The sequence below is a fragment of the Cololabis saira genome, chromosome 12 (genome assembly GCF_033807715.1).
Source record: "Cololabis saira isolate AMF1-May2022 chromosome 12, fColSai1.1, whole genome shotgun sequence".
Lineage (NCBI taxonomy): Eukaryota > Metazoa > Chordata > Actinopteri > Beloniformes > Belonidae > Cololabis > Cololabis saira.
Window position 1 is genome coordinate 23,663,726 of NC_084598.1, and position 27,868 is coordinate 23,691,593.

At 41.7% G+C, this 27,868-nt stretch overlaps 2 protein-coding genes across 2 annotated transcripts; both read right to left on the reverse strand.

Annotated features, from left to right (window-relative positions):
• Positions 1-14,323: 14,323 nt before the first annotated feature.
• On the reverse strand, positions 14,324-21,403 carry pnpla1 (patatin-like phospholipase domain containing 1). The gene is made up of 10 exons (XM_061734852.1): positions 21,107-21,403; positions 20,798-21,030; positions 20,200-20,265; positions 19,901-20,116; positions 18,566-18,639; positions 17,504-17,598; positions 16,642-16,875; positions 16,349-16,466; positions 14,916-15,038; positions 14,324-14,762 (listed from the first exon to the last, which is right to left on the reverse strand). Exons 1-10 carry the CDS (start codon positions 21,312-21,314, stop codon positions 14,699-14,701), a joined length of 1,431 nt encoding a protein of 476 aa, XP_061590836.1. The 5' UTR covers positions 21,315-21,403; the 3' UTR covers positions 14,324-14,698.
• Positions 21,404-23,118: 1,715 nt separating this feature from the next.
• etv7 (ETS variant transcription factor 7) lies at positions 23,119-27,852 on the reverse strand. The gene is made up of 9 exons (XM_061734940.1): positions 27,612-27,852; positions 27,263-27,410; positions 26,955-27,119; positions 26,681-26,857; positions 24,684-24,785; positions 24,424-24,561; positions 23,769-23,911; positions 23,550-23,650; positions 23,119-23,453 (listed from the first exon to the last, which is right to left on the reverse strand). The coding sequence occupies exons 1-9, from the start codon at positions 27,642-27,644 to the stop codon at positions 23,267-23,269; spliced, it is 1,194 nt and encodes a 397-aa protein (XP_061590924.1). The 5' UTR covers positions 27,645-27,852; the 3' UTR covers positions 23,119-23,266.
• Positions 27,853-27,868: the final 16 nt, after the last annotated feature.

Consider the following 27,868-nt stretch of genomic DNA (forward strand, 5'->3'; position numbering starts at 1 on the left):
TTAATCTGTGCCACAACTGGGATGCCACAAGGTTGTTTAAAACCAACACTCTTCCTCTAAAAGACATGTGAGGGAGTAGCCATTTCCATTTGGCCATCTTTCCTTCTATCTTTTCAGTGACGGTCTCCCATTTTTTTTTTACATTGTTCTCATCCCCCAAGAACACTCCCAGGTATTTTAAACCTCCTTTCTTCCATTCGAGGTTCTGGGGGAGAGCCGGGAGACCGCCACGCCACTCACCTACAGCGAGGGCTTCACTTTTCTTCCAGTTTACCCTCGCTGCAGAAGCTGTACTAAAATCCCTCACAATGTCGACTAAAAGGTCTGCGTCTCTCCGGCCTCCAATAAAAACAATGAGATCATCCGCATACGCTGATAAAATCATGTTCCCATTAAAACCCGGTAAAAACAAACCCTGTAGGCTAGAGCGTAATCTATGGAGGAGGGGTTCCAGGGAGAGTGCATAGAGCATCCCAGACAGAGCACAGCCCTGCCTGACACCTCTACACACCCTAAAAGGAGCACACAGATTGCCGTTCAGCTTCAACACACCCTCAGCATCACTGTACAGCACCTTGATCTTAGCTATGAAACCAGCGCTGAACCCAAACTTCTCCATTACTGTCCAGAGGAAGCTGTGTTCAACGCGGTCAAAAGCCTTCTCCTGATCTAGAGAAATCAGACCAGTATCTAAACCCAATGAACTGGAGACATCCAAAACATCCCGAATCAGGTGGACATTGTCCACCATGGACCTGCCGGGTACACAGTAGGTCTGGTCCCGGTGGATGACCTGTTCCATAGCCCTCCCCAGCCTGGAGGCCAGTACTTTGGACAGAATCTTGTAATCCACACAGAGCAACGACACGGGGCGCCAGTTCCGGATGTCCCGCAGGTCCCCCTTCTTTGGCAGCAGTGTGAGGACTGCTCTTCTGCAGGACACCGGCATGGAGCCAGAGGCCAGACACTCATTAAAAACAGCTAGGACATCCTCGCTGAGGATGTCCCAGTACGCCCTGTAGAACTCTGTGGTGAGTCCATCTATCCCTGGAGCCCGCCGTCCCTGCATTCCCTGCAGGGCGGCGGTTAGCTCTTTCATCTCCAGGGGGGCTTCCAGCTGTGAGTTGGTCCTGTCGGGGACCTGAGGCAGTCCGTTGCAGAACCCCTCTAGGAGAGCTCGCTCTTCCTTGTATTCACTTTGGTACAACTGGGAATAAAAACTCACAGCGTGGTGTCTTATCTGGCTTGGCTCCATGAGTTCCTGCCCCGCGTCAGATAGCAGTGTGTGGATTACCTTCTTCTGTCCGTTCCTTTTCTCCAGGCTGAAGAAAAAGCTAGAGGGAGCATCCATCTCCCTACTGTTCTGAAACCGGGACCTGACCAGTGCACCCTGTACTTTCCTGTCTAACAGGTCCGCTAACGCCATTTTTTTGACTTTGAGGTTTTCAATATAACCTCGATTTCCTGTGGACTCACTTAAGCGTTCTAGATCCACTATGTCGGTCTCCAGATCCCTCATAGATCTGGTGATGTCTCTTGTGACATTGAGGGTGTGTTGTTGACACAGGAGTCTGATTTGAGTCTTACCATGGTCCCACCACTGCCTAAGACTACTAAAATCACCCTTCCTCTGTCTAAAAACATCCCAGAAAAAAATAAAAGCCTCCCTAAAACTCTTATCAAGTGTTAAAACTGAATTAAAATGCCAATATGCACTTTTCGGTAAAAAATTCCTAATAAAAACATTACATAAAAGCAGCGAATGATCAGTAAAACCAACAGGTAAAATGTCACACCGTTTAAATACATAAAAATTATGTTTAAAACAATAAATACGGTCCAGCCTGGCTAAAGAGACCCTACCCTCTCTAAGGTGGGACCAGGTGTACTGCCTGCAGTCTGCATGCATCCTTCTCCATACGTCCGCCAGGCCGTGGGAGTGGACCAGCTGCTTTAAGACGCGCTGTGAGGCTGGATGAGGTTCTGTATGGTTGCGATCTATAGTCGCGTCTTCTGTACAGTTAAAATCCCCACCCAAGAATAAAAAATCCTCCGAAGCGCAGCTATCTAGAACACCATTTATGCGTTGTAAAAACTGCTTCCTTTCTGCACCGGTTGCTGGAGCATACACATTAATAAAAACAGCTTTAAAATGGCCGAACTGAGCTTTTAGCATCAACAACCTCCCCTCGACAAGCTGCTGGACCTCCAGTGAGTTAGGATTAAAAGCCCTGGAGAGGAGGAAGCCCACTCCTCCACTTAAAGGGGTGTTGTGGCTTAAAATGGCCTCCCCCTCCCACTCCCTCCTCCAGTCTGTCTCATTTTTAAAATCACTATGAGTTTCTTGTAAAAAGAGGACGTCAGTTTTTTTAATTCTGGCTGTTTGGTATATTGCTTCTCTTTTTTTTGCTTCCCTTGCACCGTTAACATTTAAAACTCCCACTTTAAAAACATCCATGTTAAATGAGATGATAAAAACAAGTGTAAAAACTAATAAATTAATTAAAACACTTATCCTTCTCATCATCATTTATTTGTTTTTTTGCTTTCAGCACCAGTTTTTTTAATCTAAAAATTTCCTGTGTCGTGAGTCCAGACTTATCTTTGTTGGCCATATGAAGCCTGGCCGAAGAACAAAATAAGTTTAGATCAGGAAACCCATCTTCAATTTTCACATTATGTTGGTTTTTTGTTTGTTGAAGGAAGATCTTTATTTTTCCTGCTGTGTATAATTTTCTCCTTTGACTGCTGCTGAGCGTCGCCACCTCACTGTCCGTGCTCCATTCCTCGCTGTCCTCATCACTGAGTGTTTTCTGTGATTCTGTTTTTCCCACTTTTGTCTTTGTCTCACTTGTATTTTTCGTTTTTCTTCTCCTCTTAGCTGCTACCCTTAAATTCACTCCTTCTGCCACTCCCTCCATTTCTACTTCCTCCACTTGTTCTGCCCATGATCCTCTATTTTCACCATTGTCCTGCTCAAAGTCTCCTCCTGCTTTTTCTGACTTCTCACTCTCCTGTCCTTCACCTGCCTGCTCCTCTTCCTCACCAGTCATCTCCACCTGTCCATTCTTTTTTTCTGTCTCCTTTAAATTTTTATCACACACACGCTCTCCATTTATCACCCTTTCCTCATCTCCCACCTCTTTTCCTCCTGTCTCATCCACACTCTGTCCTGCCTCCTCTACCTCTCCTCCTCCTGCCTCATCCACCTTTTTTTCTCCTGCCGTCTCCTTCTCCTCATGTCCACCACAAACACCCGGTGTATGAACAGAACTCACCCCGTCGGGGTCGGACACAGCAGCGGATCCCCGCGTCATCATCCGCGCAGCAACGATCGGCCGCTCGGACGCCGCAGCCGCCACCGGGGGGGCCGGTGCTCCGGGGGGCGGCGCCCCGGGCGGGGGGGCCGGCGCCCCGGGGACCGGCGTCCCGGGCGGGGGGTGGGGCACCCCCCCCGGGGAGCCCGCTACCACGGGGGCCGCCCCCCAGGCAGCGGCTCTCCGCTGCTCCGGCCCCGCCCGAGCAGCGGGAGTCTCTCCCGGGCCAGGCGGAGTCGGATCACCTCTGTCAGGACAAGAACGCACGGTGTGTCCCTCTTTGCCGCAGCCAAAGCACTTCATCACTGACGTGGTGGCAAAAATCACGTATTCATAATCATCTACTTTCACTTGGAAGCGAAGGTTTAACTCCTCGCTTCTGTTGTGAAGTATCATATAAAGCTGTCGACGGTGCGACACAACGTGTTTCATCAGAGGAGACTTACATCCAGACAGGATCTTCCTGACAGGTGAAACCACCTTGCCGTGTCTAGAAAGCTCTCTAATGATAAATTCGTCAGTGATGAACGGTGGGATGTTGCTCAGGACTACCTTGGTCGCAGGCTGTGACAGCGGGAGCACCTGCACCAAACTCCCAGACACCGTGATTCCCGTCCCGACGACTTGGTTCACCTTCTCCACCTGGTCCAGGAAGATGACCACCGCGCCGTTCATCCGAGCGGCCGATCTGACACTGCTGTGTCCGACTTTCTCCCCTACAGCCAACCCGATCTCCTCCACGCTGCAGGGGAACCCAGTGCTGATTTTAATCCCATGTTTCCGCGTCAGGGATTTAAAATCCGCGCCGGCCATGGCGTCAGCCACGCCGGCGGCGAGACGCCGGAAACAAGGGATCAAAAAAAAGAAAAGAAAACCCCCAAACCCCTCAAAAGAAACTAAGTGTGAAACGGTGTGAAACTATACAAATAAACTATGTTAAATCAAAACCCATCCCCATAAGAAAAAACGGAAAAAAAGTCACTCAAACACTCGCACCTCCACCTGCTCACAGCTCACACTCCCAGCATGCACCGAGAGAGAGAGAGAGAGAGAGAGAGAGAGAGAGCGAGAGAGAGAGCTCTTCGCCGAGTTGTTGTGATGCCCTAAACTTGACTATACTTTTCAACAAGAGTTTGTCTTATCAGTGGCAGAGTGTGTTATTAGTGAAATAAATAGCTCCTCTCTGTATTTTGATGATAGTGAGTAAAGAAAACAGTTCAAATAATTTAGTTAACAACAAATTCTACTCTGAGAGAAAAAAACAACTTTAGAACAACACAAAGAATGTTGCATCATTTCAATAGTACATTTCATAAATTGGATAATAAGCAGTTTTTAATTGAAAATATTCCCTTATAAAATGCTTCTAACAACAACAATAATATATATGGAAATTAAAGGATTGAATTAGTTTAATTGGCCTATTCCTCCCCTCAGATTCGACCAAAGTAAGCCTCCCTTCACTCACTAACAAAGCAGAAATTGCAGAGTACTTTGCCATGGGCACTGTGAAATACAGCCAGAGAAGCCTTTTGACTTCACTAAAGAGAGACTGAGTGCCTTGTCCCTGGGCTGCAATTGTGGACAGCTTTGTGACCCGAGTAATGGGTCTGTCAGTGGACCTGTTGTGTGCCTGCAGTAGGGCTGGAACCACTGACAGCTGGGTGGAGCCGCTCCATGTCAACATCACCACTGTACGTGTCAGCCATATTCTGGGGGATGCTGATGCTGCATGGGGCATCGTTTATTGCTGTGAGGAGAACCTGATTGGTCCCCATAAGCAGATGAAGAGTTGGCTGGTTAAACCTCTGCGTCAGCTTAGAGGTGAAGAGGTCAATTACCTCAAAGAACTGACTTCTGAGGTATTCCTCTGGACTTTGCCACTGATGAAGTGCATCACTGGCATCATAACAGCGTGGAGCGTGGAGCGGCGGAGGGAGTCTGGGCCTGAACCAGGCTGAATTTTGGGCTTCTTCAAATATTTTGTGAAATGCCTCAGTGGGTCTCATGCTTTTATAGTATAGTATATATATATATATATATATATATATATATATATATATATATATATATATATATATATATATATATATATATATATATATATATATATATATATATATAAATAAGATAAGATAGTCCTTTATTACTCCCTCAATGGGGAAACTCACGTGTTAGCAGCAGTACACTTAACATACACACACACACACACACACACACACACACACACACACACACACACACACACACGCGCGCGCGCGCATGCGGGGAAGGGGGTAAAAAGGTAAAAAAGTAAAAGATATATATTATTACAAAATATGGACAGTATGGACAGTATATACATTGCAGGTCAAATTGATATATATATTTTATATTATCGTATATATTTTATGATAAACAGAAGCTTCTAGTCTTTTTTCTAGTCTGCCAAGCATGGCACTCTGTATCATCACCATTTATCTTTTTTCTGAGTGTATAAACTAGAGTGTATAAATGTATATAAAAAACCCCTCTGCCTTTTTTTCCCTTTTTTTTCTCCTTTCTTTCCTTTTTTCTTTTTTTTAATTGAATGTAATTGAATGTGTGTGTGTGTGTGTGTGTGTGTGTGTGTGTGTGTGTGTGTGTGTGTGTGTGTGTGTGTGTGTGTGTGTGTGTGTGTGTGTGTGTGTGTGTGTGTGTGTGTGTGTGTGTGTTGGTGTTAATTAATTAGTTTGGTTCTCAACAAAAAATAAAATAAGAGAAATAAAAAAATGGAAATTCAGATAGAACATCCAGCGACCCTCTGCCTTTTGACGTGTGTTAGTCAGTTACGTCACAGTTCATCTGAGGATTTGAGAGATCACATGGACAGACACATACACATGTAAGCAGATTTTTTCATTAAAACATTTAAGCACTCCCTCTGATCTGCATGACGTGACGCAGTATGGTTTCATCAGTTACTTCACCATTTGTCGGAAGACTTTTATATTCTCTGTGTACATTACTATGCTTATGCCCTAGCCCATGGTTAACTGTGCAGAAAAAACACCCTGAATGGTTCCTATACTGTACTTTATGCCTACAAATGACAGTTTCGCTGTAAAGAAAAACATGCCCCCCCAGGGGGGGTGGGGTGGGGTGTTGAGGGGTGGGATCTGCTGCAAATTTGAAATGAGAGAAACACAGAAAAACACACAACGAGCACACCAGCCTTTGGAATCTGCAAGAGAGAAAACAAACGAACAGACACATGAACAGGCAGAGACACAAACAGCAACCATTTCACGTCTCTAAAACTGAATCAAGACTAGGCTACTGCGATTATCTGTCCCCCAAAACTGTGGGGTAAGTATGTAGTGAGTGATCAACTGTGTATATCTGTGTAACTGTGTGTGTGTAAAGTGAAAAAAAAAGCAGAGATGGGCACAGAGCACGGGAACCCCCCGACAAGGAGCCACACAGACACGCCCAACAGCAAAGAGTCCCAAACCCAGGTTAGACAATGGACACCCATCCATCCATCCATCCATCCATCCATCCATTTTATATACCTGCCTTATTCTTTGCAGGGTCACAGGGGTCCGCCAGAGCCCACCCCAGCCAACTACAGCGAGAGCCAGGGGTATACCCCCCGACAGGCCGCCAGTCCACCGCAGGACACCCACCCCCACGGACACCAACATACACTCACTGACAAAGACATGGACAATCACTCTCTCAACACTCCCATCTCCCCCCTGGAGGCCCGGCACAGCCCAGCAGAATGAGTTTCCTCCGCAGGGTGGCTGGACGCTCCCTTAGAGATAGGGTGAGTTCGGTCACCCGGGAGGAGCTCGGAGTCGAGCTGCTGCTCCTTCACATTGAGAAGAGTCAGCTGAGGTGGCTTGGGCATCTGTACCGGATCCTCCTGGACGCCTCCCTAGGGAGGTGTTCCAGGCATGTCCCTCCGGGAGGAGACCCCGGGGAAGACCCAGGACACGCTGGAGAGAGCTGGAGGAAGTGTCTGGGGTGAAGGAAGTCTGGGCATCCCTGTTGAGGCTGCTGCCCCCGCGACCCGGGAACGGATAAGCTGAAGAAGATGGATGGATGGAATATGGAGCGATATCAGCCATCTGTCGGGGCCCCCTACTATTTACTAGTAGTAAACTTGTAAACTTGTTAAAGTGACTGAAACGAACTTAAAGGAGAGCTATTATGCCATTTAATGTATATTTTAAACAGGCCTTGAATGTCTTAAAAACAAACAAAAGCTTGTTTTTTCTACATAAATCAGAAATTCAGCCTGTGGGCCATGTCTCTATTTTTACCGCTTCTAACCTCCTTCTGTATGCTGGATTCTGAGGGGAGGGGAGGCTATGATAATGAGGCTCTGCGCTGATTGGCTGCCTGAATGACGTGTATCAGGGGAGGACACAAAGGCCCAATCTCAATACTCCCCCTACTTTTCTTCACTCGCCCTACTTTTCTTCACTCGCCCTTCTTTTCTTCCCTACCCCCTAAAAAAGAAGGGGGAGATTTTAGGGCACTTGAAATCTAGAGCACTTGGCCCAGGTGCCTGTCCCAAATCTCCCCTTACCCCTCGTTTTCACCCCTACCCTGATCAGGAAGCTGAGAGCCAAAAGCTGTTTTAATTTCAGCTGTAGCGCTGTTAATATGGCACTTTATTAAGTTTTAATATTTTTTCAGGCGTAAAAGTAACGTTTAAGATCCCCAACCTGGGCTCAGTTTATCCAAATAACACCTGTTAAGAAATTTGACTCGACGTTTTCGGAGATGAGCCGCCGGCCCCGGGGCGCAGCAGCAGCAGCAGCAGCCGGAGTACAGACGTGATCGCTGGGTCGACCCACGCCGTCGTCCCGGGAGAGAAACCTGCAGCTCTGTTGAGAATTACGCTGGCTGAAATAAATCATTTAGGAATATGTTGGTTTAATAGATGAAATCTAACAGTTGTAGCTACGCCTGTTAAGAAATTTGCTCCGAAAATTTAGAGATTTCTGCCTGCTGACTCCAGAGCTTATGGGTCCGCGTTAAATCGACGCAGAGCCTACGGCGTAGGGTACGCCGTAGGGTACGGCGTACGGCGCGCGTCGAAGCGTAACCTACGCCGTAGGCTCTGCGTCGATTTAACGCGGAACCATAAATCAGCTCCGCTATCTTCACTTCAGCTTTATCTGAAAGTGTGTAAATAACCCAGATAACAGCTTTGTGGTTTCTGAAAACTATTATATCAGAAACATCCAAAACAAATCTGACGAGTCACAGGATTATTTCTCTCTATTTCCCACAAAAAAATGCTTGCTCCCTTGGTCACAATCTGAGACGAGTCTGCCTGTTTGCCCTCGGTCGGCGAGTCAAATCTACGCAGAGCCTACAGCGTAGGTTACGTAGCCTACGGCGTAACCTAACAGCCTTTACTCCGGCACGATCTTCACGAACAATGGACAAAAAAGGGATTATGTACATTCACTGAGTGAATATTATGAAAGTAAAATATATATTTCTCGCTAGAAATGTAATCAAAACGCATTTTTATTCAGAAACTAACTCAAAATATTGCTTTAATTCACAAAAAAAAAAAAGAAATGTCCGCCATGTTTTTTTTTTTTGATTCAGTCCGCAAATGACGACGAAAAGTATTCTGGGAAATTTTTATACCCCCTCGCTCGCGAAGTCAGCATGTGAAATCCCTTGCTTTAAAGGGGCTATTATCAGCCCCTAGCCCTCGTTATGCCCACTCCCCCTAGGTGAAAAGAGGAATTGGGACACCACTACCCTCACGGGAACGCACAAAATATAGGGGGAGGGATCAAAACGAGGGCGAGGGGGAGTATTGGGACGCACCCAAAGCCTCTCCGGGCTGAAGAGCAGCGGCTGCGTACACAAGACGTGTCCCATGCCATGCGATCGAACTTCAGCGACAAAATCAATTCCATTGCTTTTTTTTGTATTGGACAGTCCTAACTAGCCGCGAGTTTAACGGTTTCAGTGTGGACCAGGGTCAGCGCCAGAGCAAATATTCAGAGGGGGCACGAGGCTTATTAGGGCGGGCACCAAATCAGTCGTGTAGGACAGCATTTTAAGGAAAGAAGTGCATTTCTCACTACTTTCCTATTAATAATCTGTCTAAAACATGTGGAGAAATCAAATCACTTAGGTGGAAATAATGCAAGGAAGCGCACATTTTACTTTGACTGAAAACGTTTTAAGCCTTTTTCACATAGAGTGCGCACAGCGGCAGCCGCCGCCGGCTTTGCCATTCATTGTGTATGTGCTGCGGCTCCGAGCAAGGGCGCAGGGTCTGCAGGGTCTGGAGAGAAATCTCCTAGAATGTGGACATACCTGGTGTGTTTAAAAGTGGTAGAAATGTGATATTCTTTTGCTCTTTTAACAATAAAATGTTCATTTAAAATAAAATATAGCATTTCCATACCTCATATCAGGATCAATTGAATCATTTATCAATGTGTTCTATGTGAAAAAGGCTTTACTCGTAACACACAAAGAGGTCACATAGCCTACATGTTTTTAATATATCAAGTTGATCCGTTTATGCCCCGACAGAGCGGGGGAACGGCAGGCAGCAGAGCCGGCTGACAGAGCTGCCCGGCTCTGCTGCGCCGGGCGGGACGCCGGGCGAAGCGCAAAGTGGGACGCAGGTTTTTGCGCAGAGCGAAGCGACCGGTGTACAGAGCGAGATGGCAGAATTATGAAGTCAGGCTCTGTTGAAGGGGCTGACTGGGCAGACTGCCACCAGGATGGCTTAGTCTGTGTTGGATGGAGAGGAGGATAGTGTAATGGAGGAGCGCTTTCGGGAAATTTGTTTACTGCCAAAGAAGAAAAGTGAGGGGGCACAGTGACTGAAGTAAGCGGGCACTGCCCCCTGGTGCCCCCCCATGGCGCCGACACTGGTGTGGACAGAGAGCGTCCGATGTCACGCAGCTCGACGTGATAGTCGGACGCTCGAATGCAGTTATGACACGGTGTAAACGGATCTTAAAGCCTGAATTACGGTTCTGCGTTAAATCAACGCGTACCCCACGCCGTAGGCTCTGCGTTGGTGTAATGCGGAACCATAAATCAGCCTTTAGTTACCTGAAGAGGGAACGGGTCACCTCGTCTTCACACTAATTCACACAGGAAGATTTAATTGAATTCTAAACAGGTACACCAGTTCTTTACTCCGATTCCTCATCATTTAATTTCTTAAGTTACAATACAAATGAATCATGTTAACTGTAAAGAAATCACAACACTGAATGTTCACAAATGGCGACTTTATTGTTAAAAAAAATAAAATAACATAAGTTGTATATAAATAACATTTATGCACTATTGCTGGCTCAAGGAAGGACCGTGCATTTCTTCTGAAGGTGTCGTTGAACAGCTTCAGGTGCTTGGAAGATCTGAAACCATAAACAGAAGAAAATGTATTACGGTACTAATAGAGCCGTAACACGGAGTAACACCGGAGCTAAGCTAAATACTTAGCCCATGCAAAGATGATACTTGTAGACCAATATAAAAAACATAACAAATTAACGTCACTTACCGCTGATTCGTGTTCAGTTGCCGGGTCCGTGCTGTTGGAACTGATCCTTTTATGAGGGTAAGTGTTGATACAAAACCTAATTTTTAGTGTCCCTAGCTGTGGAAACAGCCACTGCTTCTGAACAATGGCGGAAGCTCCAGCCGTCAGAGTTAGTTGTGGGCGTGGTTTCAGCAGCGGAGGACGACCTATGGAAATCTGCTCCCGTCGTGACTCACCTAACGGGCCGCAAAAAGAATTCTGTTTCGTACATGTGGGCCGCGAGGGCCCCGGGACTGCATAGCAACAATGAATTCCATTATCGACAATTGTCGCCAGAAGTGTTTTTTTCCTATGGAGTAAGGCGTCTCACTTCAATACAATCTCTGCAGAGAGTCGCGTATGCGCGATAGCGTCTCTGCCGAGCTGTAGTGGGTAAACAGAAATGACGGCGTCCTGTAGAGCAGCTGCGCGTAACAAAACTTCTAAAGTTTGGGAGCCTTTTAGCCTCGATACGGTAAATAAAAAGATTACTTGCAAGGTTTGCAAAGCAGACCTTGCTTATCACGGGAGCACATCGATAATGCACGAGCATTTGAAGAGAAAAAGCACCTCAGAGTTTTGAATGAAACGGTATTAAGCCTATTTTGGCTTTAAAAGAGAGCTTTGACATTATGCCTGACTGTGCCTGACAAAAGTATTTTAAATTAAATGCATGCAGTCCAGAAGAGAGCCACCATGGAGCCCTTCTGCAGAGGATGCAGACGTGTTTCTGCAACAGGTGACTGTCGTCACTGAGCTAATACTGATCTGTGATAAGAGCAGCTCTCCATGGTTGATGCTGACGAGTTTCAACAAATGATACACCAGTTCAACCCAGAGAACGTCCTGCCATCCAGAACCCATTTCACCCACTTGATGGAGAAAAAATACGAGCCGTTTTATTTTATTTTTCATATAACACATTTGCCTGTCCTTAAAAAATTAAAAATAATGGACAGAGGTTTATTTATTCATGGATTTATGTCTATACTGACTGATCACTGTGCCTGTCCTTGGTTTTAGATAGGACATTTTATTAACTTTTTGTATGAACAGCGGCAAAGTTGAATAAAATATCTACAGGACTGTCCCAGAAAATTTGAATATTGTGATAAAGTTCTTTATTTTCTGTAATGCAATTAAAAAAACAAAAATGTCATACATTCTGGATTCATTTCAAATCAACTGAAATATTGCAAGCCTTTTATTATTTTAATATTGCTGATTATGGCTTACAGTTTAAGATTAAGATTCCCAGAATATTCAAATTTTTTGAGATAGGATATTTGAGTTTTCTTAAGCTGTAAACCATGATCAGCAATATTAAAAATAATAAAAGCCTTGCAATATTTCAGTTGATTTGTAATGAATACAGAATGTATGACATTTTTGCATTACAGAAAATAAAGGACTTTATCACAATATTCTAATTTTTGGAGACAGTCCTGTATTTTTCATTGAAGTACCCATATTTCTTGTGTTTATTATCATTTGCCACATAATTAGATCAACATACTAAATTTAAGAAAAAATTGGGCCCCAAGGTCAGAAAGCTTAAGAACCCCTGCTCTAGCGTATCTCTCCGTCGCCTTGAACAGGCTGTGTGCTGCAAATTGTGTTGCAATTCAGGGGCCGAATTTCCCGTGCTGGGCTGCGGATGTGACGTCAAATGACGCTGCATGTGCGTTCTCCCCGTTCTCCTGTGTCGGCTTCTCTGCTGGCTGCAGTACCCCCGACGGCCGTCGTGGCGAAGGGTGGCGCTAGAGAGTCTCATTTCTTAAAAGGAGCCTCATGCTCCTTTAACTGAAGCTGAGCTAGAACAGAATCTGTTCTAGTCAAAAGCAGACAACACTGGATAGATGTGAGGGAAGGAGGCTGGTTCCTCACCTGAATACATTAGATGAGCAAAGAGAGATCTGCCCAAAGAATCTGAAGTATTTGCTTAGCCTAACTGCACTTTACAGGTTGAGATTTTTTTTTTGTATCCCCCTGTTTTGATCCCACTTAGGAGAAGGGGATTTTTTTTAGCCTTTTGTTGTCCTCCATATGAGGTTAGACATAATTACATGGAAAATGTAACTGACCAATGCACTTCTTACCATGTACAATGTTTGTGATTTATATGGTTCATTGTTTTACTCTGAGCTGCTTAAAAAAACAATGAATCAAGTTAGTCTTTACAAGAGTAAAGTTGGGAACTACATTGTGTTTTTATTTATGAAGGAATGTTACATTCAGGTCAAAAGCTTTTTTTGTGGAAAATTGAATAAAAATTGGCATAGAGCAAGCATATTTGCCCTTTTCATGTTGTTAACAGTATTAAAAACATAAAAAAATACCGTAAGGTAATTTAGAACAGCAAAAAAAATATGCGATTAATCGTGAGTAAAAATATTAATCGTTTGACAGCCCTAATATATATATATATATATATATATATATATATATATATATATATATATATATATATATATATATATATATATATATATATATATATATATATATATATATGTGCACTTTGTGTGTGTGTGTGTGTGTCCATAGGTATGCATGTGTATGTATGTATACGTATACACATGTATAATTGTCTTCAAAGGAATGTCTCATATCCTAAATAGCACAGTTAAACATCTGTTTATTGTAAGATTTCAAAAAGTGGAGAAAGTATAGTTTTAACTAACCATTGTTCTCATATTGCAGACTGTTGTCAACAGCAGCACTATAAACAAAATAAAACATTAAAAAAGGGGAAAAGAGCGGTTACCGTCACACAGAGTTCCATTATGATCTTCCTTACAATGTATTTCAATGCTTCAGCTACCGTATTTTCTGGACTATAAGCCGCTACTTTTTTCATAGGTTTTCAACCATGCAGCTTATACAAAGGTGCGGCTATTCTGTGGATTTTTCTTCCACCGCTCGGGGCGCTCTAACCGGAATTAGAATCAAAACTAAGACAAAATAAATACAAAGAAGAATACGCTACTTCTTCTTTAGCAGATAGAAGTAGGTAGAAGCAGATTTCAAACAGATAAATAGATAAATAAATAGCGGTTATTTTCTCTTGGTTCTGTCCCGTTTTAATCAGCAAAGTTGCTGACGTGTTAAAAGACACTGTTAGGAAAGGATCTATTTAGGTACAAACATGTACATCATTTACAGTTCAAAATCCTTCTGTACATGTAGTAAATATCTAATCTAACAACATAAATATCTGCGGCTTGCATATCTTTTTCTTTAAATAGAGCGGATGCGGCTTGTATGCAGGTGCGGCTTATAGTCCAGAAAATACAGTATATGTGTATATGTGTGTATAAGTGTCTCAGCTGCTGCTTCTAAAAACAAAATGAAGGGAATGATATTTGACTGTACTGAACGAATGTGCTAATATAGTTAGGGTCAAATGTTTACACTGAAAGATGAGGGAAAAATGCAACATTAATAAAATAGTACAGAGGAGTCATGACTTTTCATGTTTCAGTGAAAACTTCAGCAGAACTCCTTTGAGGCTTGGTTTTAACTGCACTCAAATGACAAGTGAAAGTTATTCAGAATTTTTCACAAATATCAGCTGAGCAGTAACTGTTTCAAATGTCAGGATGGTTAAAGGATGTACTAAATCTCCCCCTCAGGCCTTATCAGACAAAAAAGTGTATGAAAAAGTATATGTCATGAGCTGGAGAAAGAATGCAGTCTTGACACTTCATGTGAACTCTTGATGTGCACTGTCATTTTGTTCTCTTGTAAGATTCTTCATTTTTCAAATTCCTGCTACTGAAGTCTTCTGAATGGAAGAAAGCATATCAGAAGATAATGAATGCCTTTCACTTCATAGAACTTCATATGGTATGTCAACGTGCAGCCATTGCAACAGCAGGATGATGTGCATCACCCTAAAACAGAGATAATCAAAACGTGCTTAGTGGAATCAGGCCAGACAGAAATCAAATGACATGACTATAAAGATCAAGCATAAGAGCAAAATAAACAAGTATTAATCCCAAAATCTAACAATTTCCAAATCATAACTCAGTAAAGGATCTTACCTGTCTTTTATAAGCTTCTTGAAGGTGCCTACAAGTATGCTGAAAAAGAATGAGCTGCAATTTCTCACGCTCTGCCAAGTCCAGGTAACAACCTCAGGAAAATGACTAAACAGCAACTTAATTCTGGGGATAACAAAAAAAAAAAAGTTTAATCATTAACTTATATCAAAACACCACTAAAATGACAAAAAGAAAATATATACCTACATTACTAATCCAATCTTAACTTATCTGAAGGGAAAAGAAACCAGAAAAACATGTCCTCTGACACCTTGAGAACTCCTGAACCTCTATTCCTTTATTTCTGTAACATAAATAGCTATAAAGGTAAGTTTCCTTTCCTAATTTTTCAGTTTTAACTTCAGTCCTTTCCTGCTATATCATTTGTCCTAGCTAACCAATGGGATTAGACCGTCGTGAGACAGGTTAGTTTTACCCTACTGATGATGTGTTGTTGCAATAGTAATTGATCTAATCTTTCAAACCCTAACTTTTCCTTTATCACAAAAAAAAGCAGTGGGTCCAAAGAGGATCCATCATCGTTCCAGTAATGCATGATTTTTGCTTCTAAGATGTAAAATACCTTAAACCATATTACAATTGAATGTAACTACAATCCAAATTTTGAAAAGGTTGGAATGCTGTGTTAAATATCATTTAAAGACAAAATGCAGTGATTTGCAACTTCACAAAGGCACAATGTATTCACAACAAAAGTTGAGACATGCACATTTAAAAAGGTACCAAAAAAATGAATCTGGACAAAGATTTTGCAACTAAAGGTAAGATGACAGTAGGGAAGTCACAAAATACTCAGTCAACAAATAATGTACAGTAAGATTAATGTTACTTAGTACGCTTGTTGTAAGTGTGTGTGCATGGTTCAACAACAAGTACAACATCATGAGTTTCTATTACAACTAGAATTGCGCAAAACCTAAATATCCTTGTAATGAAAACACCTAGAATTCCAAAAATTGTAATATGTTGTAAAACCCTTTTTTCAGATGTGTTGATAGTCCAGTTTAGCCCATAAGTGTAATAGAAACATTTGTTTCGCCACAGCGAAATGGAAATTCTGTCCATCTTTAAAGTCAATATCTTGTTTTTTGTTTTAAAGAAAAGTCCCACAGGACAAGATAACAATAGTAACAGAGATACGGAGAGAGAGTTACGTTCACAAATAGAAAAACACCATTTAATGGTGCTGTTTCCAGTTTGTTTTTGTAAAAAAATGTGTAATGGAAATCCAGCTATAGAAAGACATACGACAAAGAACCATGCACACACACCTACAACAAACTTAGAATCTCCAGTCAACCTAACATGACAAAAAAAAAAAACATGTTCTTCTAGCAGTTTTATCAGAACTTTCACAGCGCACAACCTCATTCCTTTAGAGTTGTCTGTGTGGTGTTTGGTGTATACACTACCTTTGTCTACTCTGGAGAACAGCATAAAATGACACCATGAGAGGCAGGAACAGGGTGGAAAAGATTCTCACAGGTAGGCCAAACATGCTCAGATTAGATGTCATATTGCCCAATAAAACTGAAATGAAAATGATTAGAGACATAATTAACAAAAAAACCTTCGTGTAGCTCGTCAAATGTTTTGATTCAGCCTCATTCATAAATTAATAAGACAGAAAAAAGCTTAACTGAAATTTACACTCCCATTCAAACACAGTGATCAGTAAATATTTAAGATGCATGTACAGTCTTACCTTTCTTGACCATGTCAAATTGGAGAATATTATCTGTAGTGGGTTTTGACTCAGTGGAGCAGATCATCTGCATGGCTCTGTAGTTAGAAAGAGATGTCATTCTCATATTCTCTTTTTCCACCTTCGTCTCCTCATCTTCATCTTTGGTGGCTCCAAAATGCCTCCATGAACTATGTGGGTCATGGCTCAGTGGCCCTTGGAGCACTTTGTGAGGCACCACAGATGGGGCAAGGTCTGAAGAAGGAAAATACAAAGTTAAGACAAAGTCAAATACCGTATTTTCTGGACTATAAGCCGCTACTTTTTTCATGGGTTTTGAAACATGCGGCTTATACAAAGGTGCGGCTATTCTGTGGATTTTTCTTCCACCGCTAGGGGGAGGGCTAACCAGAATTAGAATAAAAACTAAGACGAAATAAATGCAAAGAATACGCTACTTCTTCTTTAGCAGAAAAAAGTAGGTAGAAGCAGATTTCAAACAGATAAATAGATAAATAAATACTGGTTATTTTCTCTTGGTTCTGTCCCGTTTTAATCAGCAAAGTTGCTGCCGTGTTAAAAGACACTGTTAGGAAAGATCTATTTAGGTACAAACATGTACATCATTTACAGTTCAAAATCGTTTTGTACATGTAGTAAATATCTAATCTAACAACATAAATATCTGCGGCTGAAATATCCTTTTTTTTTTAAATAGAGTGGATGCGGCTTATATACAGGTGCGGCTTGTATATCATTTTTTTACTGTTTTTTTTTTTTTAAATAGAGCGGATGCGGCTTATATACAGGTGCGGCTTATAGTCCAGAAATACGGTATATACACCTATGAGTTGAAATAAATGTCATTCTCCATTCAACCTACTTTTGCTCTGAAGAAAAGCGTTGCCATCATTGTAGCCATCAAAGAAGGCTTGTTCCAACGTCTGCAAAGAGAAGGGACAATGTAGAAAGTAAGAGCTGGACAAACATCCTAAATTATTTTCAAAACTATTAACTTTTTGTGTGTCCCTTAAACAACACAAATTAACTCATCAGAGGTACCAATTTTTTTTTCTCTTTCTCTTTCTTTTATTCAAGCCACTTCTTTACATACTGCATTTCTCCACAATGTAAGAGGAAGCTATGCTTTGTTTCATCAAACAATTAGATTTAAAATAACTTAAATGAACATGCAATTAAGATGCAAACTCCACACAAACAGACTCCTGCCGGGCTGGGGAAGAACCGGGAACCTTTTTTTTTTTTTTACAAACAGACAAACAAAGTAGTACAAAAACAAAACCACAAATTCAATGTTTTTGCTCAGATTTCTTCTTATATGTGGGCGTGTATGTGGGTGTGTATGCAAGCACTTGTGTGGTGTGTATGAGTATGATGGTGTTCTAGAATGATGGTTATTTTAGATAAGAGAAATGAGAGACAGTAGCAAAAATATTAATAATTAATTATTAATTAATATAAAAATATTTTTTTTAGAAATCAATTGCAATGTATAATATAATAATATAAGCTTTTAACGGGTCAGGTAGGCCAGAGAGACGTGGTTACAGCAGCTTTTAGTCTTCATGAGGCCCAAAGTTCCTGGCGCCCCCAACAACCTCTCCTTCGAACACCACATCAAGAAAACTGCCTTCTACCAACTGAAAGACATTGCACGCCTCCGCCCATCCCTCTCCTTCCCCGCCGCTGAAACTCTCATCCATGCCTTCATCACATCCAGACTCAACTACTGCAACAGCATTCTCTACGGCTCATCCTCCAAGGTCCTCAATAAACCTGCTCACTCACACCTGCTCCTGTGACCACATAACCCCCAGTCCTCCAGAGACTCCACTGGCTCCCTGTCCCTCAACGCATCCATTTCAAAGTCCTCCTCCTCACCCACAAAGCCTTCTACAACCAGGCCCCCTGCTACCTCACCGACCTGCTCCACCGCCACACTCCCTCCGCAGTCTCTGATGCCAACCTCCTGTCTCCACTCAGAACCAAGCACCGGACCTGGAGCACCGGACCTGGGGCACCGGACCTGGGGCACCGCACCTGGAGCACCGGACCTGGGGCACCGGACCTGGGGCACCGCACCTGGAGCACCGGACCTGGGGCACCGGACCTGGGGCACCGGACCTGGGGCACCGGACCTGGGGCACCGGACCTGGGGAACTGGACCTGGGGAACTGGACCTGGGGAACTGGACCTGGGGAACTGGACCTGGGGAGACAGAGCCTTCTCCATAGCTGCCCCCCAATCTGGAACTCTCACCCCGCTAACATCAATTGCACAGACTTACCCACCTTCAAATCGCATCTCAAAACTCACCTCTTCAGAACAGCTTTTAATGTGTGATTTGTTTCTTATACTTTACCTTATCTTTTATCTCTTATCTTTTTATCCTGTGGTTTTTAATTTTAAATTTTCTTGATCTTGATGTTTTATCTTTGTGTCTGTGAAGCGTCTTTGAGATCTTTTAAAAGCGCTCTATGAATAAAATTGATTATTATTATTATCATTATTAAAGGGGGGAGTCAGTATTAATGCAGGAAGAAATGAGAGAGAAATGCATGAGGGAGGAGAGAAGAGAAGAGAAAAGAAAGGAGAGACAGAGAGAGAGAGACAAAGGGAAAAACAAACAAACAAGCAAAAAGTGACCATGGTCTTGGGGGGCATCTCCGGCTGGTCCCCAGGAGGAGCTATTTTTCCCTTTTAATTTGCTTTTTAATTTGGTATGTTTCCTACCAAACACTCCCCCCATTGACTTGAATGAGCAAGTGTGTCCAAATTCCAAACCGGCAGTGCACATATTTTCACATTTTCCTCTTTTCTTTTTTATTGTAAGTTCTCAATTTTTAAACTTCTTTCCCCCTTCTCCTTCCTTTTATCTGTCCCTTACTTTGGGCTGCCATCAGACCCATAGGAGGTGGCCGGCCCGATGGAAGTCAGCTCCTTTTTAAACCAGATCCCTCCCCTACGGGCGGGGTGGATTCACCTCTGGGCTGTAGAGCAGCTACAAAGGTTGGAGATGGGTCCGCTGACTTATTAACACATAGCTACCCCCCCAGTGTGAACTGGTTGGCATTTCCAGATTGCATGAAAGTAATCGTCGGCGCTACCTAAAGTGCACCGGGAACCTTCTTGCTGTGAGGCAACCGTGCCAAACACTAAACCGCGCTGCCAAGAAACAGCAACTGTTAAACCATGATAGTAAAACTCAACCTCTGACCAGAACAGTTTTGCATACAGTGGTAGAAAACATTGATCCGACCTCCAGAGTCATGGGCCAAAGGCTGTTCAGGATCCTGAAGGCGTTAGTCATGTTCAAGTTGAGGATTGTCCGGTCCACCACCATCTCAAACATGCAGGGCGGGTCAACAGGGCAGATGTCAGTGTCTCCAGAATAGGGGCACACAGTCAGCGTGTGACTGGATGAGTCAGGCCGCCTGGCAGGCTGAATACCACTCAAACCTCCGTCAATGTAGCGCTGTCAGAATAAGAATGTGAAGATTAAAGCTGGTCTGACAGAGTAAGTGGACATAAATAGTGAGAATCCCTTGAAATACTCACAACTCCTCTGAAGGTTGGTGGCAGAAAGCCAGAGTATCCAGGCACAAAACAGCTACACAGCAGCGACTACAGACAAAAAACAAACATTTGTTATAGGAGAAGGGATTAAAAGTACATGTCTGAGAGTCTGAATTCTTTCAAAGGAACAGCCAAAACAAAAATACGGAGTAAGGAATTATATGCATTACTTACACATCACACTCAAAAGCACTTTATTACTAATAAAAGTTATTCCAATTAAAAGCAGGAATTTACTGGGGGTTTAATTCAGGTAAAACTCAATTTGAGAAGCTTGGTCACTGTGGACAAATGATAATTTCAAGAATTAAGGTGTGAATTATGTGGATGATTATTTTCTAAACAGACTCAATGATTGTTTGGTAAATCATTTTCAAAAAGCAAAGTGCTTTAACAATCAAGAAAACAGGAGCCAAATCTCTGTCGTATGCTCAATACATTAAAAAATATCTTGATTCCTTTCATTTCTGAGTTAATGCAACAAAAAATACTTCTTCATTTAAATTGTTTTGCAAAAACTTTACTTTCTAAAGTAACTTGTAACTAAAGTCATGACTAGCGATCAGTAGTGCTGACTTACTTGTAATACTTCTTCTCTGGATTGGAACTCCGACACAACGAGTTGCTTCCCATCAGTCAGGCGGGTCACCGCAACACCGAGGCGACCGCTGGCCCGACGGTGCGCATCCGATGGAAGATATTTGTTTAAAACAGCTTCCAACCAGTGGAAAACACTGACAGAGGGGTTTAGTGGTCCAAGCGTGAGAGCTGTCAGATGTTTGGCAAAAACAAGCATCTCATTCTGAATGGAAACTGTAAAATAAGAGGTCAACAAGATTAAAAATGTTGAGGTGTTTCTTTATCTGCGTGGAAAACAAAGGTCACTCACTCAGGTTGATGTCACAGACCACTGCAGCTGCTATCAGAGATCCAGCAGATGCTCCGAGGATGCAGGCTGCTGAGCGCAGTACCCAAGGTGCATTCTTCAGAAAACACAGGGCAACTCCTAACTGATAAGTGGCCAGGAATCCAGATCCAGAGAACGAGATGTCCCAGGGGACTTCGCGATGAAGACAGTTGGAGATACTGGGGGCCATTGTCTAAACTGTTTCTGTGACCCGATGATTCTTTTCTATCTGGAACTTTATCACTCAGGCGAAAACTAAAGTCAGACAGGAAGCTTCCAGTAAAGCCCATCCAGTGTTTTTAAATACATCACAATTTGACACATTTTATTTGTCATGCCCATGTGATGTGAAAGCCTCAATGGCTTTTTTGTCTGTTTCATAAAGCACTTTCAGTTCCTAAGTGTGTTATGTGTTAGATGGAAAAGATGAGTACATATTTTGAACCCAAATGGAAACAAATTAAGAAAATGGTATTCCTTATATTAATCTAGGCAAGAGAAAATAATCAATTAATATCTTAATTTATCTTTATTTCCCCCCTAGCTATCCTTTGAGTTTTCTTAACTAAACCAAATGGAGTTTGAATGGACTAATATGGCTTTCCTATAAATAAAGACCCTGCTGTGTTAAGGAAACAAACAACTAAAACACAAAGTGCAGCTGCTACTACAGCACCCCCTGCAGGTGCAGATTTGACATGTTATTAAGCAAGACAGTATAAATATGTGGACTGTAATGTGTGTACAAACGGTGCCTTTGTAAATGTACTTTCTGCTTTAATTTTTGGCTTTACACTACATGTTCTGGGACATAACTGAAATAGTCATCTATTCAGCCTCATAGACTTTATTTTTAACCTGGGCCCCAAACAGCTTTCAGTTTTGTGCTCCACATATTTGATATGCCATTGGTTTTACATTAAATACCTGATGTGACACAACGCACCCAGTTAAAATCCAGGCTTGGATAAGTGCCCCCAAGCGTGTGACCCCTTAGTGGGTGTTGCAGCGGTGGGTTCAGTGTCCTTCCCTAAGTAAAAAGGTTGTTCAAGGACACACAAAGCCAGGACTCAGTCTGGCAGCCTGCCTGCTGGAGATAATCAGACTCCACCCACCATGCCACAGGCGCCCAACAACAGATAAAGAAAGCATTTTATTCTTTAAAAAAATCCAACATAAAACATTTCTGTCCCTTTGCTTGCCGCCCCCTTGTTAGAAAATATGTGATTGGAGTAAGTGGACCTGTGACATCAATGACCCGGGTTAGAGTAGATTTATCTGCTTTTACTGCTTCCACATCCCCGTCCACAAGGCAGAAAAAAACTTTAAAAAAAAAGGTCACACTGATTTCAAAAGAAATAGTTAAATGCGGAGGAGGAAAGGAGTGGAGCAGTTCAGTCGATTGTGTTGTACAACATCCCTGACATTTTCACCGAAGCGCGTCACAGACTTGTCACTAACTGCTCTGGGAATTGTTTCAACTTCTAAAAAGAAGGGAATATTTCTTTTTAAATATGTCATGAACATTAGAGACTTTTAAATTAGGTTTAGTTGATGCAATGTTAATGTAATACATTTGGAAACACTTGATTAATGCATCACATAAAATATTTAATTCACAAAGCAGGAACACAAACACCTCTGCTACTGAACGTAAAAAAATGGCATTTAAACAAACACATAGTTTTGAGTCAACAGTTACGCATGCTTCATCATTTCTCAGTGACTAACAACAATCCGCAATGAAACTGGAGCAATGAGCTCCATATCCACTTCCTAACTGCAAGGCTTGTATAGTTTATGAAAAAAAAAGATAATTAACTGTAATGCAATTATGTCAAGCAAATCTAAGATTTATGTTCTGATGATTACTGAAGTGAATGTTGATTTTATTCCTATGGCAATTTCCCTTGCCCCCTATTGTTTATCCAAAGCATACTTGATATTATTACTGTATATTGAATAACAGCAAATGAAAGCAATGCCACTATTGTTTCCCAAAAATACATCTGCTACTGGAGTGCTGAGGTGCGTTCTGTACATGCACTGGTTAATTTTGGAAGCTGAAACTGTAAAATAAATACACAATACACACATTTTCGTTCCGTTATCCTTTCCCTTTTTCCAGTTTAATCCACTGTCTTATCTCACTGGAGGCCCAGTGGGAGGAGGCTGTGGAGGAGACCGATCAGGTGAAACCTCAAAACGGTTCTCGTGGAACTTGTGTGTAGGACTGCTGTCTGGAAAGTCATCATGAGGTGGAGTGTGCTCGAGGGAAACATCAGTCTCCACCTGCTGTTTCTTGGTGTCCCCTGGAAGTTTCAGAAACCTGAGAAGATCCAAAGGAGAGACATGAACGATATCGTTGGTTGTTTTTAGTGAGAAGAGGACAGGAAGTGACTTGCTGAGATAGGGAGATGGAGACCTGAAGAGGAGTTTTTGTCCTCGCTCTTTCTTGATGATGTTGAGCTTGTAGTAGTGCCGTAAAGCACGGGACATCTTCTCATAGGTCATATTATGTCGGTTCTGTCAAAAGAGTCCAAACATCATTGAGGACACGCGTGTCATATTTTCCACGGCCCAGTCTGCATTTCCTCTCTACAAATTCCCCTTTGAGATAAATCACAAGTATCTGGGAACTCACCTTGTGATTTCCCCAAAGACGTGCCAATCCATTGGGATCGACCACCCTGAATACCAAGCTGTTGTGATCTTCCCATCGAATGTAGTCTTGGTAACGGTCGTCAAGTAGCAACTGATACACATAATCCCACAGCAGTCTGCACTCTGATCAGGATTTAGACAACAACAAAAGACATTTGATGTGTTAAAATATGATCCTAATTTCAACATTTACAAGCATCCATAGTTCATAGCACTCAGTATCAAAGGTATGCTCATAAGGAAATCTGAAATAGTTTTGTTGGGAAATATCTTTAAAAGGAAACAAAACTGGATTATACAATAAAATATATATCTCTATGACTCGTTACCATTTAGTATTTGAAAATTGGTAACAATAATTTGGAGGCCAGTTCAATAAGTGAAAAAAAAAAATGAAAAACTGAAAATGTAATAGAGGCCAAAGAGAAATAATTATTTTCTCTTATGAAGCCAACATCAGGTGACTCTCATAGGTCTGATGTTATATATTTATAGGCCAACATATGACATCAAAGGCTGACGTAAACTGTTTTTTTGTTGCACTTGTATTAGTATATCTGTGCACCTTTTCAGACTCTAACCCTTTCCACAATGAAATGCCTTTTTAATGAGTTAATAACTATCAGTTACCACACCTGGGATGCAGCCATTGGCCTTGTGCAGTGGATTCCTTGGTTTCTCTCGACTGGACAGGTTGAGAGGTTCTTGGCCGATGCTCTCTGCTGAAAGGATACCCTGAACTTGGTTCTGAGTAGAGACAGCTGCCGATCCGTCTATAAGAAAAACATTTTTAAAAAATGTATAAAAGAGAGAGGCAAAAGGTATGACATTTTTTTTTAAATGTAGGATAGATTAATGTGTTTCTGGGATGTACTGTAGTGTTTTTTACACCCACTATTGTGTGTGAGTGTAGCAGCGTGATCTCTGAGAGGTGTTGAGACCTCAGGCCGGCTGCTCACGGCGGCTGCAGACACTGCTGCTGTGGCCGCCGGGGAAACTGCAGGGCAGAAATATGAGGAAACATTCAATACTAAACAGAAAGCAAAAGAGTTTTTACAGCACTGTGAATGTTCCTCAGTAACAGATTCACCAAAGCCAATGCTTAACCTGCTATGACCTAAGGCCTCATTAAAAAAACAACATCTAAATCTTTGTTGTTTGCTTGAAAGTTTAAAACTGTCCACTATAACATTTTACATCTCAGTCACTGACGAATGTATACAAATGAAATAAAAAATCACTTGAAATGCAAAACCTTCTGCCTTTACCTTTTATTTACTAACTTAGATCTCATGCTTATTGATGTCTTTAAAGGATTATAATAGCGTGTGGCAGCATGGCAGCTTGGTGATTCGCAGCGTTGCCTCCATGTGTGTGTCGCCTCACACTCAGTAAAAGCACAGCAGTTTTGCTTCAAGTTGTAAGGTGTGTTAACATGAATATGCTGTTTTCCATCTTGCAGACATACTGGGCAAAGACCAAAGTCAACAAGGTGGCTGATAAGATCACTGGTATTCTTGTCTCTACAGCCCACTGGCACACATCCCACTTCCTCTAATGAAAAGCAATACTTTATGGAGGAGACAACGCTGACTGTTCACAGTGCTTACACACAGTTTTATGGCTCTAACACTTTATGCTTTTGCGGCTTTACTGATAATAATAATAAATGTACTGATAATGTCCGTTATGTTACAACACATTTATGTGATGCAGGTAGTTGTAATAAATACACTTCCTACAAATCATAGCACATTCAAACTGTGCATTGCAATACCCTAAAGTACAAAACATTAAAAAAGAAATCATGAATGTATGTTCTTGTGAGATTTCACAGCAAATTGATTATCCACTAATAAGTGCACAGAAAAAGTATGAATAAATGAAAACATGGGGCTGAGGGCAGACACGCAAAATGTCATAGTTGAGAACATTTAAGGATAAGGATGTTCTCACAAATGTAGAAAGAAAAGTGAGACAGAATGAACCATGGAGGTATTTGTCCTACACTCTAACTTCAACAAACAGGACGAGTTGTTGTATAACTGTGAATGTTGTATCTTTGTGGGGTCTACATTGCACAACCTCTAGCGAAGATTACAACACAATCTGCTTGCTATGTGTGTGTTTAGATTGTTCAGATCTTGCTGGCATTCTACATAATCTAAATGAATGTCTGCATTTATTTTATTATAAAAGTTTTTTTCTGCAGCACGTTTGAAACCTCTTAACTCATGTCCTCAAGTTCATTGAACTAGACTTTTATTTATTGTCCTTTCCTCGTAAAAATATATAAAAGAAATCTATTTCAAATAATGTTTCCACACAAATTGGAATAACTTAACTCATTCTAAACACTCACTGTATTATTCCAACCCCGTAACATTTGTACAGACTCACATCCGACACTTTAAAAACCCCATATTGTACATTTCTGTTTATATTGTTCATTTCTGTTTATACATTTTATCTGTCATCTGTCATCCTACGTCACTTTTTGTAAAGACTCATATCCGGCACTTTTTTAATCCTCATATTGTACATTTCTGTTTATTTCTGTTTATACATTTTATTTTATTCTATCCCTTATTTTATCTCCATATATTTGTTTTCTTTTATATTTTTATTTTTATTTTTATTTTTATTGTACCAATCACCACAACAAATTCCTTGTGTGTGTTAACAAACTTGGCAATAAACCCCCTTTCTGATTCTGATTCTGATTCTGATTATGGACTAGATTTTTCAATTTTCGATGGTCGCTTGCAAATCCTTTGGTAAAATTAGATTCATATATTTGTAATGTACTATAAAAAAAAGAGAGAATAAAAGGATAAACATGTAATAATTGATTCATAAATCTGTAAACCTATAAATGCTCTTGTCACTGACCTGGTGTGTCACTGACTGTCACAGACTGTGGTTTCTGGATAATGATGGTGGGTATCTGGCAGCTGATGGCACCCTGAATCTGTCCAGTTGTCACAGAAGCAGAAACATTAGGAGACCCACAGAAGACATTCCTCCTCTGTTGTTTCACACACTGAAGGATCTCGTACAGCACATCGCCTATTGAAAAATAAAAAAAGGCAATTACGAGTGATTACAAAAAATTTAAAAAAAAAAAAAATTTTTTGTTTGTTTTTCTTCACACCCTCATCTCTACCTGAGCTGGGGCAGCGGCGTCTGAAGTCTTCTTTAGTGAGCAGGCACAAGGCTCTGCCGTTCATCTCAAAATGTCCCTTCTCTGATCTTTGCAGTGAGTATTCCTTCTGAGCCCAGTGGAGCCAGTGGGCAACATCCTCCTTGTCCCACAGAGATGGGTTTATTCCTGGAAAACAGCAAGTTTAAAACAATTGCAGACAGCATTAGAAGTCACAGAGATTACATGTATGCATTTATGCATGTATGTATGTATAATTAATGTGAAAAATATATTCTTAAAAAAAAAAACAAGTGGAAACTTGCACTTACTCAGCCTTCCAGGCAGATGCCACAGGTCCTCAGTGGAGGGGGAAGCGACCAGACAAGGCTGATTGTGGAGTGAGAGAGGCAGACTTGGGGATGGTTTCGTCTGTCTTCCCTGCATTACCAGAGACATACTGCTTGCTGTGTTTTCCTGCTACAAGACATCAACACAAACTCATGCATACACAAACTTTGGTGTGCATTTGCACTAAAAGTGAAAGTTTCTAGAAAACACCAGAAATAGCACAGTGTGCAAGATTCAGAGGCTTTAAAAACACACACATTGGTGCCTGTACTCTAATTTGAACAAAGTAAATACAATGTTAAGCGGTTGGCCTTTTATTGTTTAACTTACCTTAATCAAAGGTGACAAGGAAATGTTCATCATGGAAACGACTGCGCCAAAAATAGGAACAATTAAAATAGGGGTGACGGTTCGCGAAATAAATGGAAAGAAATAACTCTATCTCACACCTCCTCAGTCATATTTTCAAATACAGATATGATATTATCGAAGAAACAAAACTGTACCCTATACTGTTTTTTTCTTTAGACCCTTCCGGGAAATGAAAACGAAAGAAACATTATCCTTGCAGGGGGTGTGTGCAAAAC

Bases quoted from the DNA above. Each gene is read 5' to 3' on its own strand.
- pnpla1 (XM_061734852.1), bottom strand. From the start codon at position 21,314: ATGGCCCCCAGTATCTCCAACTGTCTTCATCGCGAAGTCCCCTGGGAC. The intron at 17,599-18,565 runs GTCGGTGAGGTA...ATGTTTGTCCAG, and splicing joins GGAGTGTGGCGGTGGAGCAG to CTCTTACTTTCTACATTGTC. The intron at 16,467-16,641 runs GTAAGACTGTAC...TTTTCATTTCAG, and splicing joins ATTTGACATGGTCAAGAAAG to TTTTATTGGGCAATATGACA.
- etv7 (XM_061734940.1), bottom strand. From the start codon at position 27,644: ATGATGAACATTTCCTTGTCACCTTTGATTAAG. The intron at 24,786-26,680 runs GTCAGTGACAAG...TCTGCCCTGCAG, and splicing joins GACAGTCAGTGACACACCAG to TTTCCCCGGCGGCCACAGCA. The intron at 23,912-24,423 runs GTGTGGTAACTG...AATCCTGATCAG, and splicing joins GGCCAATGGCTGCATCCCAG to AGTGCAGACTGCTGTGGGAT.